Genomic DNA, 17637 nt, shown 5'->3' with positions numbered 1-17637 from the left:
CCGCGCGACGAGACGCGGATGGACTTCGTCGCGAACGCGTGGAAAGTTTTTATGAAACGCTAAAAAGTGCTATGCAAATTGCGATGAAAAGTCATGTGCCGTTCAAGCGGTACTTTTCGTTGCGCTTGCGACGGCGATCGAGCGCTCTGAACATTTGCGCGCGCGCCGGCGCGTCGACTTGAATGTTTTCCAAATCTGTCATCGAGAGGTAGTTCAGGGTCCGGCGGGAGACGCCGTAGACGGCGAACGAACCGGCGTAATGACCCCAGCCGTGGGTGTCGAGCCAGCGAAGGACGGTCTTGTCGCCGCCGTATTCGACATTGACGACTTTATTAAGGGCGATGCGGCGTTGGTCGCCGAGCGGCGTGGCGCTCGCGGCGGCGTCTTCGGGCGCAGGGCGTTTCGCGTCGGGTTCTTCATCTTCTCCGCCGGTGGGATCAGTACCAGTCGTCATCTCCACCGCTGGTTTCGTTCCTTCCGTTTGCTTGTCAGCATTGTCCATCGCGACGTCTTTGCCATCCGCCGAAGCGACTAAATCGTCCGTCGACTCGCGCGATCGCTTCACCTTGAAGACCAATTTTGGGTTCCCATCCGCGTCGAGCGGTTGCTGCATTTGCGCTTGCCGTTCTTTTGCAGCGGCGCGCATGGCTTCTAATTCGTCCGACACTTCCTGTTCCGTGGGGATATTAGTTTCTTTCGGCCAAGGGCGATCGTACGTCTTCGTCTCAATGGGATCGTTCGCTTCATCCTCCGGCGGTTCCTCCTCGAGCTCGCTCTCCGCATCAGCCTCGTACGTGCCATCCACCACCGCCTTGTGCAAATCTTCTTTCGTCACCAAATCCCGCATCGGATCACCCTCGGGAAACGCCCTCGCCAGCATGGTTTGCATGACATCCACCGCCTTGAACGCGGCGCGACGAACGCCCATCATGTACCCGAGCCGAAACGTTTCCTGCGCCTCGTGCGGTTCCGCCGATAGCTCAAACAAACCTCGCGCTGCTTCCCGACGATTCATCGCCTCGAGGACTTCTTCCATAGATATCGGCTGCCGCATCGTCTCGTGCTCGTGTCCACCTTGGTACTCCAACGCCAATTGCCCAGGAGTGCCCGTGTTCGCGCCTCGCCTCGAGCTCGGTCTCGGGCGATACACTAATCCATCTTCGTCGTCGTCCAAACACTCACAAATCTCGTTTGAAAGATTCAAAACTTCTTCATCACCATCGTCGTAATCAATTTTACTGTAAACCACCCCCTCCGGCGTCGTCTCCTGCATCACGACCATCCCCGAGTACCAATCGTTATCGCTCGGCCAGTACACGCGCACGCGATTGCCGATGGAAAAGTTGAAATTGTTCCCGCCTCGCGAGGGCAATCCCGGCGGTCGCCCGCGCCCGCGCCCGCGCCCGCGCCCGCGCCCGCGTCCACCGCCGCCGTCGGGATTGCGCGGCCGTCCGCGCCCGCGTCCACTCCCTCCCGCGCCGCCTTCGCCCGCGCGTCGTCGTTGCGGCGCGCCAGTCGCCACGCGCGTTCGAATCGTCTGCTCGCCGCGCGGCACCGCGTTCGCGTCCACGGGCGCGCCGCTCGTGTCGACGTCCTCCGGGTGCGCCTGCTCGTACGCGAGCAAGTACTTGCGATAGCTGCAGATTAAATCGTGCCCCACCGACGTGCACCGATGGTTGTCCGTCCAGTTCGCCATGCCCTTGAAAATTTCCTTGCTCCACGACCACGGCACCTTGCTCGCCGACCCATTCGTCTCCACGGGAAAACCTCCCCGCGCGCACACGTTGTGATACAACCCAAACAAATCCAGTTTAAAACCATTCACCGTGCGCTGCGGGAACTGCGAGTAGTCTGCGATTCGCGATCGAGCGTCGTCGTCCTCGTCGTCAGTCTCTCGATCGCTCGTCCGCGCCGCGCCGAATCAAACGCGCCGCGCGCGCCTCCGAAATCGCGACGATTCGCCGCTCCGACGAGATTCGCGCCGCGCGTCGTCACCCACCCACGCCCTCGGGAACCTCTCGCGCGAGCGCCGGATCCTTCCTCAGCGTCAATATCTATCGCGAAAACCAATCACCGTCGATCGCGTCGTCGTCAGTCGCCGCGCCCGCGTCCTCGTCGCGCGCTTCGCGCGTCCGCCCCTCGCGCCGCGCGCCAATCGCCCTCGCGCGTCCGCATTCTTAATATCCCCTATTCCGTCCCCGTTCGCGCGTTCGAGCGTCGCCGCGCACCAAATCATCCAGAAACTCGCGTTCACCGAGCGCTTCGAGCGATCGCCGCGCTTCGTCGCGCTCTCCCGCGCCCGTCGTCGTCGTCGTCGTCGTCGCCTCCATGATCGCCCGCGCCGTCGCCCCGTCGTCCGCGCGTGTTAATACCGTCGCTCCGCGCGTCCGTCGCGTTCGAGCGCCGATTTCGCGCGTCGCGCGCGTCGATGTAAACGCGTCGCCGTCGATGCGTCGCGTCGGACGTCGCGCGCGCGCGCGATCCCGCGCGCGCGTTCGTCGTGTGACCGCGCGCGCGCGCGATCCCGCGGCGACGCGTTCAAATGCGAGACCGTAACACACACACGGAACGGACACACGCGCGCACGTGTAGGGTTTACCCGCGTCGCATATATGCGCACATCGCGTTCGCGCGGTGTAAAACGCGCGAATCGACGCACGTGCGCCGACCAATCGAAACGCGCGATGCACGCCGCCGACCAATCGAAACGCGCGACCACGCGTCCGACGCCGCGGGTGCCGACCGCGTCGACGCACACGCCGACGCGCGCGCGATGGCGACGCGCGACGCGGACGACGCGACGCGACGCGCGCGTCGACTCGAGGCGAATCGCGCGGCGAGCGCGGCGTCGCGGGCGCGGAAGCGGGCGCTCGAGCGGGACGCGCGGCGACGCGTGGACGCGCTCGAGCGGTTGACGCGCGCGCTCGCGACGGAGAACGCGGTGCTGAAGGACGCGCTGTCGGAGCTGACGCGCGAGCGGCGCGCGGGATGGGACGGAAGGGTGGCGTCGTCGCGCGCGAGCGATGGGGAGCGGACGCCGGCGCGGACGCCGTCGTCGTCGGGGGCGGATTATACGCGGTCGCGAAGCCGGACTACGCGCTCGGAACTCGCGCGCGTCGCGAGGGCTATCGAAGACGCGAAGAGGAGACGAAGGGATTCGTCTCGTCGACGCGTCGGAGAGGGCCCGTTTGGAGCGACGCGCGGGGACGAGCCACGCGCCGGCGAGAAAAGCGCGATGAATATGCCAACCGCAAACGACGACGACGGGCGAACTCGCCGAGCGCGAACTCGGACGACGTCGAGGGCGCGCTCGGGAGCCTGGACGGCGACCTCGCCCGCGGCGCGGAATCAGAATCGGGGATTCATTCAGAAAGTCAAGATGACCTCGATGGGATTGACATCGACGATTTCGCGTGGCTCGACGACGCGCGCTTTGACGCCCTCCCCGACGCGAACGAGGAGGCGGACTTTCAAGCGCTCCTCGAGTGCGTCGCGGCGTAGCTATCGACTCCCGAATCCAGCGCTCATAAAAACGTTTTTCTCTTCGTAGTTTGTCGTTACAACACGAGCAGCAAACCAACATTATTTTTCCCTAGCCGATTCAACGCGGCGCCGCGCCGTCGCTTCGACCGAGCGCGACGCCGAGCAAAACGGAGAGTTTATCCTCTTCTGTCGATCGACCAATCACTGACGAATGAGGCGTAGATTTGGATGATGCAGATGCCGTCGACGCTCGCGCGCGCGTTCGCGGTGCATACACCGATGATGCGCGAGGAGATTGTACCGAAAGCCTCGCCATCGGCGACCGCGGCGCGTCCACCGTCTTCGACGGGCGTCCGCGTTTGCGCTTACCATCTTCCACGAGTGTCGGCGCCAAGCTACCGACGGCTTTCGTACCGCCGACGTCGCGCCAAAGCGACATCGGATCCAGCGCTGTCGATACTTGTTTGCGCTTTGAGAGAGTCGCCGGCGAAGCGCGCCCGAGCGCAGTCGCTATGGAGGCGGATTCTATTAACGATCCAGTCTTTTGCGTCGTGCGCGCGCTGACTTCGGCCAGAATGTGACTGAATGGTCGTTTTTCAGCGACTGGTGTTGGCGACAGACTCGCCATGGGCATCGAATCGATCGAAGTACGCGTCACCAACCCTTCATGATCGGAAAATCGCCGCGCTGGATGATCCTCCGCGGGTCCATGAGATGAAGTCTCGACGGGCGATTGCCGCCTGGACGGGCGATGATCGCGCTCTTCCCTGGGCTTACCGTCGACTTGAAACCATCGCGCGCGACATTGTTGCGCGGTGCGACCCGGAACGCTCTGACAGATGAATGACCATCGCGGACCGTACTCGTCGTACAACCCGCACAAGAGCTCGTCTTCGTCCCGAGCCCACGCGCCGCGAGTCACTGTCGGATCGAGATGTCGTCTCCACCGTCCCATACATTGCTGATCCGTGCGACCACCCATTTCACGCGCGATCGTTGCCCATCTCGACCCGTAGCGCTCTTTCAGTGTCTTCAACTGTCACGTCAAATCAAATCGCTCTCTTCGTCAGTCAAATCGTTTGAGACGACGCGGGACCGCGCGGGACCACTCGACGATATCTCTCCCGCCACGCGACCAAAATTGTGTTCTGCGCACACAACGCATGTAACCAATATCATTTGCTCACGTTATCGACCGCATTCGCACCTTTTCATCCTCCTCCTCGCTCCACCGCTCCCGTCGGATCCCTGGGTTGACCTTGTGTCGCCACCGCTGTGCGCACTGTTGTCCACTCCGAGTGCCCATCGCGCGCGCGATCTCGCTCCATCTGTTCCCATGCGCGCCTTGTAGCGTCAACAACGCTGCATCTTCCTCCGCGGTCCACGGCTTGGCGTCGCGGGTGTGATCTCGAGGCATGATGACGCGAAGGCGCGCGACGGTTGAAAAAACGCTTCGTGTCCCGGTCGACGTTGCGACAACGCGCGCGTCGGTTGTCTATCGCGAGCGTTCGCGCGCGGCGGAAGGTGACGTTCCGTGCGGTTCCGTTACGGCTCCCTGTGTCGCTCGACGTCGTGCGGCGACGCGCGCGTGGTGTGCGGTCGATTGTTGACCGAATGAGCATCTGTGTGTGAGTTGACAGCGTGCTGTTGACTCGCGTGCGAGTTCTGTGTTACAATTAATGCGCGTTGAAGGTGTCGAGGGAATGAGTGATATCGCGCGCGAGCGCACCGTCGGGTATGGTCGCTGCAAGCCGACGAAGCGTCGGCGCGACCTCGAGGAGAGGGGTGATTTCGGATGGGACGGCGTCTCCGGCGGCGCGAGGCGCGTCGGCGGCGGCGCGGCGAAGGAGGGTGGCGGCGATGCCGAGCGCGGGCTCGACAAACTGCGTGACGTTTCGCTCGTAGCTATACGCACATACTTGCGCGACTTTCGCAGGGGCGTCGAAGTCCCACAATGATTGCGTGCTGAGCGCTTTGCATCGAGCGAGGGCGAGACACAGATGTATGTTGTGCTCGTTGTTGTTCGTGTGCTCGAGCGAGAGAAACTCAAAGAATCTTGGCGCCAAACCCAAGGCGATGATTTCGCGACAAAGCGCGGGCTCAATCTCCAGCGTGCCGCTGAGAAGTTTCAAAGCGTACAATGGGATTGGGTCTTCACTATCGATCAACGCAGGGCACATCGGGAACAAGTCTTGCATCAAGAGCTGGTCCAAGTGGTGCGCAACGACTTTTCGATCGAGACCGCTTTGCGTGGCGATATCCAAATCCAAACGCAATGGCAGCAAGAGTTCGTAGATGAGCTTCAGCGCCAAGAAACGAGTTTCAACGTGCGCACTTCCTTCGAGTAAGTCGCACAGCGCCGGTAATAAGTGACGCGTCAACGCATCAACCTTATGAATCAACTCATTCGTACACTGTGCGCACGTCTCGAGCAACGCCATAACTCCCACGCGAAGCTCGTCGCGACCAGGGTAATCCTCTTCAGCCTCAGCGGCGCGAATGTACTTCGCAATGTCGATCACAAACGCACTGGTCAATACTTTTGGTCGCATGACAGTCGATTGCAGCAAATGAATGAGCACAGGAAATAACTCAAACGCTTGCGGTCGCATGGCGTTTTCCGATGACAATCCCGTGGAGAGCGATCGCTCGACGTACTGCAAGATACCAGTGTTCACGACCGGCACGAGGGCCACAACGGTGGTGACGAACGTATCGAAACATTCTTGTAAATAAGGGTCCATTTGCGTCGGTTGACGATCCAACATCGGCAAAACGCGCGCCTTGCAAAGCGATTGCAACCATTTTGGATGCGCGCGAATCAAAAGCGCCATCGCGAGCAACGACTTGGCTTTGATGATGGGCGTTTGACTTCGCTCGTACAATCCAGCAAGAATGGGCAAAAGCGTTTGAACTTCCATGATAGTGGCAATCAAGCGCGACTTTTCATCCACCAGCGCTCTACACAACACGTTGAGTGCCGCCTGTTGTACTTTTCTCTCACGATCTCTAAGCATTTTCACCAGGCCATCGCGTGCATTTGAACCATCGCAATCCTCTTCGCCGACCAGTGGGTGAAGCGTTTCCGACTTGAGCCGAACGATTCTTGCGAGCGCACTTGCCGAAGTACCACGAAGCTGGTCGTCTACGGCGTCATTCGTCGCGATTGAAAACAAAACACTTACGACGCGACACTCCGCGAATGCGTCTTGTATCCACGTTGAGCCCTCGTGAGAGACTATGTTCTCGATGCTCTTGCACGCGTAGTGCTTAGTAATTTCATCTTCTTCCTCTTCTAACGTCTTGATGAAGACCTCAATCACACTGTCGGTGATACCCCATACTTGTGATGCGTCTGGCCTCTGCTGCGTCGCGACGTAAAACGACAGTTCCCCGAGCGCCGCCATAGCTCGGCGTCTCACGCGAGAGTTTTCGTCGCTCATAGTGCCCGCCAGTACTTTTGCAGCCTCACTCTTCGCGAACTCATCGCTAATATGCGTCGCATGTCGCATCAACAAGCCCATGATGCTGCAAAGCTTGATCTTCAACGGTGGAGATTTGCTGCTACCGAGCACTCGGACGAACATTGACATCAAGGATGAATTCGCCAAGACGTTCGCGCTCGACGCCTCGGTGCACAACGTCTCGAAATAAGCCAAAGTGTTAACTTTTTCTTGAACGTTTGAAGGGTGCGCCACGGAGCGGTAAATACGAGTCAGAAACGCTTCGAGCTCGCTCTGAGAAGTCGCCAACATTTTGTCCACGCTCAATTCTTTGAAGGGCAACTTTTCTGGATCGTGAGGCGCGTCTTTCACCACTTCAATTCTGTGATTGGACACGATGGGTCGCACGGTCAAATCGGTCGAATGCGTGCACAGCTTCTTGAACTTGTCGTAATCGACACTTTTTGCCAGCACATCATTCCTTGCCGCCAGCGAAGGCATCCTACTTTCTGTCCTCCCGATCACCGCCGGCGTCTCCGCCGGAAGCGGCGCCAAGCGACGCATCGAAGACGACGTTTCTTCGAACTCATCATCTGCCGTCTGTAACGAGCGACTCGTCGAAGCCGGCGAACGCGTGTCTACTAACATAGCGTCCGCGGTCGGAGGTGTGAGCACGATGCGAGTTGCGTCATCGCTGTCCGACTGCATCTCGTCACCAAACGACTCAGCGGGATCGGCAAAGTTCTCTGCTCTGTTTTCATCTGCGTAATCATCGTCACCACGACGACCTCCCCTAGGAGGCGTTTTGGGAGCTGAAGGTATGATAACGTCTTCGGTTTCCATGTCCACGTCCAAATCGTCGTTCCCGCTCGGAGCGGTGAAGTTGAGCTCAGCGTCTGGATTCTCCAACTCCACGTCTTCGTGAATGGCAGCGACTTGCAAGGGGTCGCCTTCGATAGCTGCAGCACCGCTAGGCGCGTACGAACCGACTTCTTCTCGCTCCAAATTTGAACGCGCAATCCTCGACAGTCGCGAGACGTTTACGCTATCTCGTAAACTTTGCGTCAAGACGGGCATGAAAGAATCGCGCACGTCCACCGCCCCCGACGCTCTTGCGTTTCCAAGCATTCGCAGTCTCGCCGCCAAATCCTCGCTCTTCAGTTTAGCCGCGAGCGCGTCGAATGAAGGCTGCGGTGGGAGTCTAAGCGTCACTAAGTCACCAAGATCGTCCAAGTATTGCCCTCCGCGCTCGGTCCAAAATTCATGGTTAATGACTTGGTCCCACGTCAAACGAGCGTGCGGGCGCTTGATGAGCAACCCAGAGACCAAATTCTTAAACGTCGTACCATACGCCGCGGGCAACGGTGCGGGCTCGTGCTCTAAAATCTGTTCGATCAATGATGTCAACGACGTACTCGTGAACGGGGGTCGTCCGGTGGCGCACTCATACAGCACGCACCCCAACGCCCACAAGTCCGTCGCGTACGAGTGCACGCCCTCTTGTGTAAACATCTCCGGAGCCATATAACACGGTGTCCCTCGACGCGACAGCTGCGTGGGCGTACCCGAAGACGCCACGACAGTGGAAACCTTGCGACTGAGTCCGAATCCGCAAATCTTAATCCGCCCTTCTTCGTCGAGCAACATGTTACTTGGCTTTAAATCGCAGTGCACCAGTCCTTTACTGTGCAACTCTCGCGCGGCGACGAACATATCGCGCGCGAACGTCATGATGGAAGGTTCGGGAAGCTTGAGATCTTGCGACAGCAGCGTCAACAAATCACCTCCGACGCAGTATTCCAGAATCAACCACAGATGATTTTGCGTCTCGTAACACGCGATGAATTTCAACACGTTTTCGTGGGAAAACGCCTTCATCACTTGCACCTCGTGCATCACTCGATTTCTCTGTCCTTTCTCCACGCTCTTCATCGCAAAGTACTGAATCGACTTCTTCCGTCGCCCCTTATACACCGTACTGTGCTTCCCTTTCCCGATCGCCTCGTACGTGTGATAATCGCTCATCTGATACTCGCGCGTCGGCATCTCGCCCGTTCTCGCCCGTACCGCCGATTCAAATCTCCTCCTCGAACGCCTCCACCGTCCGCACGCTCACCGTCAACAAATCGTAATACCCACTCACCGCACTCCTCAGCGCCTTCAACTCGCTCGCCTCGAACGTCGCGACGACCTCCCAACCGTCCCCGTTCTCCCTCTCGCGCGTCGTCACCGTCTTTCGCACCACCCTCGGTTGCAACTCCTTATCCACCCCGAGCGCCCCTCCCACGGCCCTCGCGCGTCTCTCGTCCTCGAGCGGCACGACCACCGTCCTGTTCGCCTCGCCCTCGCCCTCGTCAGTCGCGCGTCCGCGTCTTCGCGTCGTCGTTTTATTTTTAATCACTCGACAGCTCGCGAAATCTCAAATCGATCGTCATCCATCGCGCCGCCGCGTCGCGCGCCCGCGCCGCCGCGTCGCGCGCGACGTCGCATCGCGCGCGTCGCGCGAGTTTCTCTCACGCACGTCGAAAACGGTCTCGCGGGATCCATGCACGCGCGTCGGCGCGGCGCGTAATGTCTCGCGATGCCGCGCGGTCGTCCCCCTCACACCTCGACGCGCGATGGGCGACGACGCGCGCTCGTACTGGGACGCCTTCGTCGCGTGGTTGCGCGCGCTGTTCTTCGGACGCGAGATGGAGATCGTCGTGATCGGTGCGTCGAGCGACGCCGACGACGACGCGAGGCGACGCGCGAGACGCGGCGCGCGAGACGCGGCGCGCGCGAGAGCGATTTAAGATGGCGGTTGCGTCGGACTTTGATTTGAATCGCGACGAAACGAATTCGATCGCGCGCGAGGACGGCGCGGGGACGCGCGCGCGGGGACTGACGAAGACGTTTCGCGAACGCGCGCGCGCAGGGCTGCAGAACGCCGGGAAGACGTCGTTCATCGACGCGCTGAGCGGCGGGACGTTTGAGGAGGATATGATTCCGACGGTGGGATTCAACGTGCGGAGACTGCGTAGGGATGGGGTGAGCGTGAAGACGTGGGATCTCGGTGGACAGGAACGGTTTCGGGGAACGTGGGAACGGTACTGTCGAGGCGTGGATTGCGTGGTGTACGTCGTGGATGCGGCGGCGAAGGAATTGTTTGAGACGGCGAGGAACGAGCTGCACGGGTTGCTCAAGAGGGAGACGCTGCGGGAGATTCCGTTGTTGGTGCTCGGGAATAAGAGCGATTTAGAGAGCGCGGTGCGCGTGCAGGACGTGGTGGAGGCGATGGAGCTGAAACGCGCGACCGGGAGGGAGGTGTGCTGCTACAACGTGAGTTGCAAGAATTCCACAAACATCGACGTGTGCCTGAAATGGCTCACCGCGCACGCGAAATAGCGGGTGTTTACGGATCGATAGAGAGTCGTGATGTTGTGATAATAACCTATATCGGTACTAGAATGCTATTTACGCGTGCTGCAATCGTCTCAAATATTCCACCTCGACGCGGAACAACGACCATTGAAATCGTCGCGTGATTTCAGCGGCGGTAACGAGCCAGAGCACGGCGCTATGATGTCGCAAGTGCGACGCGAGCTTGTAGGTCCAACTTATCCGCAAGAAGAAATTCAACCAAATTGCCCGATAATACACCTTGGGTGCGCCGTAAATGCGACGCTCGCGCAATCCAAACGGAAATTTCTCGCCGGGTCGCCGAGGCGCGCCGCCGCCGAGCAACGACAGCCCCCAGTCGTGCTTGATGTCCCAGTAAAAGCTAAAACACGTGTTGAACACGCAAAACCCGATCCAAAGCGGACGCCAAAAGAAGACCCAATCGTCGTGATCGATGAAGTGCCGGAATCCGGAGATGATGATGACCGGGAACGCGCTCGTGTACTTGAATGCGTTGTACAGACACTTTGGCTCGCGCGTGTCGGCAAACTGCCTCAGACACTGCAGCAGTCGAATCGCGGACGGTATGATGAGCACGACGGGAATCATGATACTTCTATCACCGCACTTACCCGCGGCGGTGTGTATGAGCATCACGCGGTGTCGCACGCTGCAAACAACGCGTTCTAAATCGCTCAAAGATTTCGCCAACGAACACAAGATGTCGGCGAAGAAGAAATCAGCGAACCCGACCGGCCGCACCAAGGGAGTGAAGCAGTTATAAAGCAACCGTCGCGTATACGACCGTAATTCTCCAAGCCCTTTCGTTCTATTTGGCCACATGGCGACGAGTATTGGAACGAAATACGTCGCCAACAAAATCGTCGTCGCGGCGAACGGTTCGTCCACGTCGTACGCGTATAGAAACAAAACCGCCGAGGTCAAGAGAGCTAACGCGCTCGCGTGCGCCAATCGATACACGTGCTCAAACGTCACCGACTCGTTTTGCTCAACCCCAAAACAAATCAACGGTGAAGGCGTCAATCGCAACCGGTGCCACACTCGCAAGTTGTGCGCCCACATCAAACACGCCAGCGTCGCCACCGTCGGCGCTTGATAATACACGTTCAGCATGTGCACGCGCCGTTCATCGATCCCTCGCACCAGCGCCTCGTACATCAACACGAGCACACACGTCCAACCCCACGCCGCGCTCGCGTTCCGCATCGCTTTGGCCGACTTCCCGCTCAACGCCGGCGTCTCGATCCTCGCCCCGAACGGCGAACTCATCTCGTCCTCGATCGCCCCTCCGCGCGTCGCCCTCCAACCGAACGCAGTTCGACCGCACTTCCGCCTAGCGTATCGATCGACGCAAACCTCTCCCTCGTTCGACGTCGACCTCGCCGCGTCTGCGCCAATCTCAAAAAGCCTTTCAACCTCGTCCTCAATCCTTCTTCTTCATCGCCTCGTCGCGCATCTCTTTCATCGCTTTCCCGACCGCGGTGTCCCCGAGGGTTTTTTCGCTCGTCTTCGCCGTCGCCTCGGCGCCGTCCTCGACCCAGCGTCGAATGGTTTTTAAATTCTGTCTCAACATTCGTGACGATTGTCGCACGTCCGTGCGCATCAGCGACGCGACGGCGATCAGGCCCGTGGCGGTGATGATGAAGTTCGTCCACGCCATTCGAGTCGCTTCCGACGCGGCGTGCGCGCGCGCGTGCGACGAGGTCGCTCGTCGCGCTGCGTTTTGACGCGATGAAGACGCGCGCCGCACTCGGCGACGCGCGGCGCGTGCGACGATCGAACCCGCGCGCGAGCATGCGCGCGCACATCGCGCGCGTTGCGGACGCGTCGGCGTCGCGCGATGCGCGGCGACGAGGCGCGAACGCGATGACGTCGAAAACGCGCGCGAACGCGATGACGTCGAAACGCATCGTGACGCGCCGCGCGCGCTCGCGGTCGATCCCGGGGGAGACCGGCGCGCGCGACGACGGGAACGCGTTCGAGGCGAACCCGTTCGCGAGCGCGAGCGCGACGTTCGACGCGCGGGAGGCGTTGCGAAGGGCGGATGAGGCGAGGGTGCTGATGAGCGAAATCGCGGGCATCGCGGCGGGCGCGGGGACGCCGGGCGTGGCGAGGACGCTGAACGCGGTGGAGTCGCTCGCGGCGCTGGCGGTGAGATCTTTCGGGGAGTTGTCGATGGAGAACCCGCCGACGGCGCCGGTGATCGTGCGACGGACGTTTGAGGCGCTGGGGGCGACGTACGTGAAATTGGGACAGTTCATCGCGAGCGCGCCGAGCGTGTTTCCGAAGGAGTACGTGGAGGAGTTTCAAAAGTGCCTGGACGCGACCGAGGTGACGGATTTTTCCATCATTAAGCGGACGATCGAGAAAGACTTGGGACGTTCTATAGATGATGTGTTCGCGACGATCGATCCGGTGCCTTTGGCGAGCGCGAGCGTGGCGCAGGTGCATCGAGCGACGCTGCTCGGAAGCGGGCGAGACGTCGTCGTCAAGGTGCTGAAACCGAACGTCGAGGACACGCTCAAGGCGGATTTGAGCTTTGTGTTAATCGTGAGCAAGGTGTTACAGTTTTTGAATCCTGAACTCTCGCGAACATCGTTGGTGGACATCGTCGGAGACATTCGAGAGTCGATGTTGGAGGAGACGGATTTTAGAAAGGAGGCGCAAAACGTCGACGCTTTTCGACGATACCTTGAAGACGCGGAACTGACGAACATCGCCAAGGCGCCGCAAGTGTACAAACAATTTAGTGGTAAACGAGTGATGGTGATGGAGTACTTCTCTGGCGTCCCGCTCACGGACTTGGAGGCGATTCGTTCGGTGAGCACGCGCGATCCCGAGGCGACGCTCATCAACGCGCTCAACGTTTGGTTTGGCAGCGTGCTGGCGTGCGAGAGTTTTCACGCCGACGTGCACGCGGGTAATCTGATCGTTTGTCCGGACGGGCGCGTTGGTTTCATCGACTTCGGCATCGTCGGCAAAATTTCCCCGTCAATTTGGGGCGCGGTGCAAGCTTTTTTCCAATCCACCGCCGCGCGCGATTACGAGCGCATGGCGCTCGCGCTGGTGACGATGGGGGCCACCGACGGCGAAGTCGACGTCAAGAAATTCGCTAATGATTTACGCAAAGTCTACGAAACCTTAGATTCCATCGAACCGACTGTTCTTGTCGATGAAGACACCTTCGACGGCACCCCTCGCGCCGCCGTGACCGTCGACCAACAGCAAGTGACGCAGTTGGCCTCCGACTTGATCGTCGCCGCCGAGGAGAACAAAATCAAACTCCCCAAAGCGTTCGGCATCTTGATCAAACAACTGATTTACTTTGACCGTTACGTGCAGTTACTCGCACCCGACTTAGAGGTCATCGACGACGATCGCGTGGCGTTCGTCGACGCCGTGGCGGTCGACGTCTCTCCCAAGCGTCTCGCGTCCTCGTAGCGCGCGCGCTGTAATATCACTTTATCATCCTGTTTCTCCTGAAATCATCTTTAAAACGATGCTCGCGGCGCGACCCGCGCCGACGCCGCGCGCGGCGCGGCGCGCGACGAGACCGCGCGCGACTGTGACGCGCGCGCGCGCGCGACGCGTCGCCGCGCGCGCGAAACGCGACGAAACGCTCGCGGAAATCACGCCCGAGGCGTTGAAAAAGCAACTCTTCGCGTCGAAAGATTTATGGAGCACGGACGTCCACGCGGTGATGTACCGCCACTGCGACGGCGACGGCGCGAAGGCTGCGAAATATTGGCTGCAGTACATGCCGATGCGGAATCGCGCCGAGGTAATTCGGATGATGCTCGAACTCGCGCGAGCGCCGCACGCGGTCGAAGTCGTCGGCTACCTCGCGTGGCCGAAAGTGAAACCGAAGACGCCGTTCGGGAAGACGCCGAGTTTGGTAGACATCGATGGGTGTGCGAACGACGTTTCCCACGAAACGGCGATAATCAGATACCTGGGGCGAGAGTTGAGTTTGGACGGCGCGAACGAGTATGAGCGCGCGCGCGTCGACGAACTCTTTATGCAATATTGGCACACTATTCGCAACGGCGGATTGACGCACGATGGACAGCTGTACAGCGCGAGGGCATTGAAAGAGAGCATTGAAAGACGCGAAGACGCTGAGTGCGCGAGGTTTCAAGAGACGCATCGCGTGAATAATTTATCGGTGCCGGCGCGTTCGCGGCAGGCGCTGCGCGTGTTCGAGGAAATCCTAGAGCGTAACGGAAATTCGCGGCTCGTCGGCGAGTCGTTGACGTATGTCGATTTAGCTTTATTCGAAACGCTGTTCGAGCTCGCGGAGGAGGATTTAGTGCCCGATTTCGCGACGCGTCTGAATTTGCCGCGGTGTGGTGAATTCTTAACCGCCGTCGCTCGCGAACCGCCGATCGATCGCTACCTCAAGAGTGCGACGCGGATTCCACGTTATGAAAGACCGACGTATGCGTATATCGGCGGTCGTCACTGTGCTGTACCGTAGGTAAAATGGGGTGAGCGTCATTCGCGTCGCAAAAGTTTGCGACGCTGGACGCTCGAGGTTTCGCCCTGCGTCTCATCATTTATCGCCTCGCGGCGAGATGTCGACCGAATATCCCAAACCGACGCTCCGTCCTGGGCCGCCGAGTGATGCAGCGCGCGCGATCGAGGGCGAGCGCGCGGAGTCGTGCGAACGCGCGGCGAGAGCGGACGCAGCCGCCGGCGTCCCGTTGCTCGCGGTGTACGTCGACGACGACGTCTACGTCCTGAACAAGCCTGCGCAGACGTACGTGCACGATATAGAACGCCTCGTCGAGCGAGGCATGGTGAAATGCGATGATGCGACCACGGTCGATAACCGCGCGACGACGCGGGACGTGCCGTTCAACGCCTCGGAGTCGGCGCGCGTCGTTCACAGACTCGACCGCGACACCTCCGGATGTCTCGTCGTCGCGCGAAATCGAGACGCCATTCGCAGCTTGTCGGCGCAATTCGCCGACGGCACGGTGCAGAAGACGTACGTCGCGCTGTGCGCGGCGACGGCGGATTACGACGGCGTTGAAGATCATCGCAGAGTATTCACGGGTTGGGGCCGCGCGAAATACGGCCTCTTCCGTCTCTACGACGCCGCGGACATCGGCCGCGCGCTTCCCGGGAACAAAAAGGTCAAGGTCAAGCACGCCGAAACCACGATCATCGTCGAGCGCGTGATCACCGACGGCGTGGCGCTGCGATTTTGCGAACCGCCGACCGCCGACGACGCCGACCGCCGACGACACCGCGTCGCGTTGGCGCGTTGCTCCCCGCTCACCGGTCGCACGCACCAGATCAGACTTCACTGCGCGTCGCTCGGACTTCCGCTCGTCGGCGACGTGAGATACGGCGGACCGATCGCCGCGACTCGCGACGGACCGATCGACGCGCCTTTCTCCGCGCGTCGCGTCGCCGGCGCGTTGCTCCACGCCGAGCGCGTCGCGTTTCGCCACCCCAAATCCAACCTCCGCGTCGACGTCCACGCCCCGCGTCCACCGTGGGCGCGGCTCTACGGCGCGCCATGATTTAGCCATCACCGACCTCGCCATCGGTCTTCGTTTTAGCCCTCGTTTTAGCCCATTTCTCCCTTCGCCGCGCGCGTCGTCGCCGCGACCCGCAGACCGCGCCTCGCGCGCGCCATGGTCTCCGCCGTCCACGGCGTCATGATCACCGCCGACGTCCCCATCAAGCAGTACATCCTCCACCTCAACGACGTCGCGCCCGCGGAGCGCAAGTTCGTCGTCGTCGACCTCGACGCGCGTCGCGTCCTCGTCCAGCCCGACGCCGTCGACGCGATTCACCGCGAGATCGAGGCGTTTCAGCAGTCCACGCAGTACGTCGCCCCCCTCGCGAGCGCCAAGCCGTAGCGGACGCTCGCTTGTAACTCCGCGCGCCGTCCGTCGCGACGCCTCGTCGTTTCCCGCGCCGTCGTCGTCGAATCGTCGTCGCGAAAAACGTCCCCTTCGCGTTCGCGCGTCGCCACTGATCGCCTCGCGAGCGCATGTCGCGCGCGGGCGAGCCGATCGCGTGCAAGGCGGCGGTGGCGTTCGCGCCGCGCGAGCCGCTGCGAATCGTCGACGTCGTCGTCGCGCCGCCGCAGGCGGGCGAAGTGCGAATTAAAATCGCGTACAACGCGCTGTGTCACACGGATGCGTACACGGTGCGCGCTCGCCGCGCGAATCGCGCGCGCGCGCGCGTGCCGACTCGACCCGGACGCGCCGTCGATCGTCTCGGACTGACGCCGACGCGTCGAACAGCTCGGCGGACACGACTCGGAGGGGAAGTTTCCGTGCATCCTGGGACACGAGGCGGCGGGGACGGTGGAATCCGTCGGCGAGGGCGTGACGTCGTGTAAAGCGGGCGATCGGGTGATTCCGTGCTATCAGGCGTACTGCGCGGACATCGCGAAGGAGCCGTGCGCGCACTGCGTGCATCCGAAATCGAACCTGTGTCAGGCGGTGCGGGCGTACACGGGCGCGGGGGTGATGAAGAACGACGGGAAGCCGAGATTTACGCTCGCGAGCGACGGGTCGGAGATTTTTCACTTCATGGGAACGTCGACGTTTTCCGAGTACACGGTGGTGCACGAGGTGGCGGTGGCGCAGGTGGGGAACGACGAGGCGCCGTTGGATAAGGTGTGCCTGCTGGGATGCGGCGTGAGCACGGGGTGGGGGGCGGTGCATAACACGGCGCGGGTCGAAGAGGGGAGCTCCGTGGCGGTGTTTGGTCTGGGCGCCGTCGGATTGGCGTGCGTGGAGGCGGCTGTGGAGGCGGGCGCGACGCGCATCATCGCTGTCGACACCAACGACGAAAAGGAAGCCGTGGCGCGCGAGTTCGGCGCCACGGATTTTGTGAACCCGACAAAGTTTGGCGATAAAAATTCACAAACTGTCATCGCGGAGATGACGGACGGTGGAGTGGATTATTCGTTCGAATGCGTCGGAAACGTCAACGTCATGCGAAGCGCTTTGGAATGCTGCCGCAAGGGGTGGGGGACTTCCGTCATCGTCGGCGTCGCCGCCGCGGGCACGGAAATCTCAACCAGACCATTCCAACTCGTCACCGGTCGCACGTGGAAAGGTACCGCTTTCGGCGGGTACAAGAGCCGCATCGCCGTGCCGAAACTGGTCGAAAAGTACATGGGCGGAAACACGAAACTCGACAGATACATCACGCACCGCATGAAGTTTGATCAAATCAACGAAGCGTTCGAGCTGTTGCACGAAGGCAAGTGCTTACGATGCGTGTTGAGCTTCGATTAATCAAGCGGTCCTTCTCAACCGTATAATTACTTTCACAACCGATT

At 60.6% G+C, this 17637-nt stretch overlaps 9 protein-coding genes across 9 annotated transcripts; 4 read left to right on the top strand and 5 right to left on the bottom strand.

The window, feature by feature from the left end:
* Positions 1–91: 91 nt before the first annotated feature.
* OSTLU_27423 (predicted protein) lies at positions 92–2330 on the bottom strand (the record flags this gene model as incomplete). The annotated part of the gene is made up of 3 exons (XM_001421207.1): positions 92–1851; positions 2000–2054; positions 2229–2330. The coding sequence occupies 3 exons, from the start codon at positions 2328–2330 to the stop codon at positions 92–94; spliced, it is 1917 nt and encodes a 638-aa protein (XP_001421244.1).
* A 433-nt stretch (positions 2331–2763) lies between these two features.
* OSTLU_47583 (predicted protein) lies at positions 2764–4810 on the bottom strand. Its single transcript, XM_001421206.1, has 3 exons — positions 4691–4810; positions 3883–4519; positions 2764–3852 (listed from the first exon to the last, which is right to left on the bottom strand). Exons 1-3 carry the CDS (start codon positions 4787–4789, stop codon positions 3602–3604), a joined length of 987 nt encoding a protein of 328 aa, XP_001421243.1. The 5' UTR covers positions 4790–4810; the 3' UTR covers positions 2764–3601.
* Positions 4775–9491, bottom strand: OSTLU_27420 (predicted protein). The gene has a single exon (XM_001421205.1). The coding sequence runs from the start codon at positions 8970–8972 to the stop codon at positions 5160–5162; it is 3813 nt and encodes a 1270-aa protein (XP_001421242.1). The 5' UTR covers positions 8973–9491; the 3' UTR covers positions 4775–5159.
* Positions 9492–9544: 53 nt separating this feature from the next.
* Positions 9545–10310, top strand: OSTLU_43276 (predicted protein; the record flags this gene model as incomplete). The annotated part of the gene is made up of 2 exons (XM_001421389.1): positions 9545–9635; positions 9841–10310. The coding sequence occupies 2 exons, from the start codon at positions 9545–9547 to the stop codon at positions 10308–10310; spliced, it is 561 nt and encodes a 186-aa protein (XP_001421426.1).
* A 93-nt stretch (positions 10311–10403) lies between these two features.
* On the bottom strand, positions 10404–10991 carry OSTLU_6646 (predicted protein; the record flags this gene model as incomplete). Its single annotated transcript, XM_001421204.1, has 1 exon — positions 10404–10991. A coding segment is annotated over one exon (588 nt), but the record flags the coding sequence as incomplete, so codon positions are not given.
* A 757-nt stretch (positions 10992–11748) lies between these two features.
* Positions 11749–11985, bottom strand: OSTLU_43087 (predicted protein; the record flags this gene model as incomplete). The annotated part of the gene is made up of 1 exon (XM_001421203.1): positions 11749–11985. One exon carries the CDS (start codon positions 11983–11985, stop codon positions 11749–11751), a length of 237 nt encoding a protein of 78 aa, XP_001421240.1.
* Positions 11986–12518: 533 nt separating this feature from the next.
* On the top strand, positions 12519–13709 carry OSTLU_2153 (predicted protein; the record flags this gene model as incomplete). Its single annotated transcript, XM_001421388.1, has 1 exon — positions 12519–13709. A coding segment is annotated over one exon (1191 nt), but the record flags the coding sequence as incomplete, so codon positions are not given.
* Positions 13710–13828: 119 nt separating this feature from the next.
* Positions 13829–15460, top strand: OSTLU_27416 (predicted protein). Its single transcript, XM_001421387.1, has one exon. It carries the CDS (start codon positions 14026–14028, stop codon positions 14800–14802), a length of 777 nt encoding a protein of 258 aa, XP_001421424.1. The 5' UTR covers positions 13829–14025; the 3' UTR covers positions 14803–15460.
* A 323-nt stretch (positions 15461–15783) lies between these two features.
* Positions 15784–17593, top strand: ADHX (Zn-containing alcohol dehydrogenase; the record flags this gene model as incomplete). Its single annotated transcript, XM_001421386.1, has 2 exons — positions 15784–16491; positions 16589–17593. Exons 1-2 carry the CDS (start codon positions 16333–16335, stop codon positions 17591–17593), a joined length of 1164 nt encoding a protein of 387 aa, XP_001421423.1. The 5' UTR covers positions 15784–16332.
* Between the last annotated feature and the right edge of the window lie 44 nt (positions 17594–17637).

This window comes from Ostreococcus lucimarinus, chromosome 14 (assembly GCF_000092065.1).
Source record: "Ostreococcus lucimarinus CCE9901 chromosome 14, complete sequence".
NCBI classification, from domain to species: Eukaryota; Viridiplantae; Chlorophyta; class Mamiellophyceae; order Mamiellales; family Bathycoccaceae; genus Ostreococcus; species Ostreococcus sp. 'lucimarinus'.
Note: the sequence above shows the minus strand (reverse complement) of the source record. Positions and strands in the feature narration are given on the sequence as shown.

Excerpts from the sequence above, each read along its gene's own strand:
- OSTLU_47583 (XM_001421206.1), bottom strand. The coding sequence starts at position 4,789 with ATGGGCACTCGGAGTGGACAACAGTGCGCACAGCGGTGGCGACACAAG. Across the intron at positions 4,520-4,690 it reads GCGAGGAGGAGGATGAAAAG|TTGAAGACACTGAAAGAGCG; the intron begins GTGCGAATGCGG and ends TTGACGTGACAG. Across the intron at positions 3,853-3,882 it reads CGGCGGTACGAAAGCCGTCG|GTAAGCGCAAACGCGGACGC; the intron begins GTAGCTTGGCGC and ends TCGTGGAAGATG.
- OSTLU_27420 (XM_001421205.1), bottom strand. The coding sequence starts at position 8,972 with ATGCCGACGCGCGAGTATCAGATGAGCGATTATCACACGTACGAGGCG.
- OSTLU_27416 (XM_001421387.1), top strand. The coding sequence starts at position 14,026 with ATGTACCGCCACTGCGACGGCGACGGCGCGAAGGCTGCGAAATATTGG.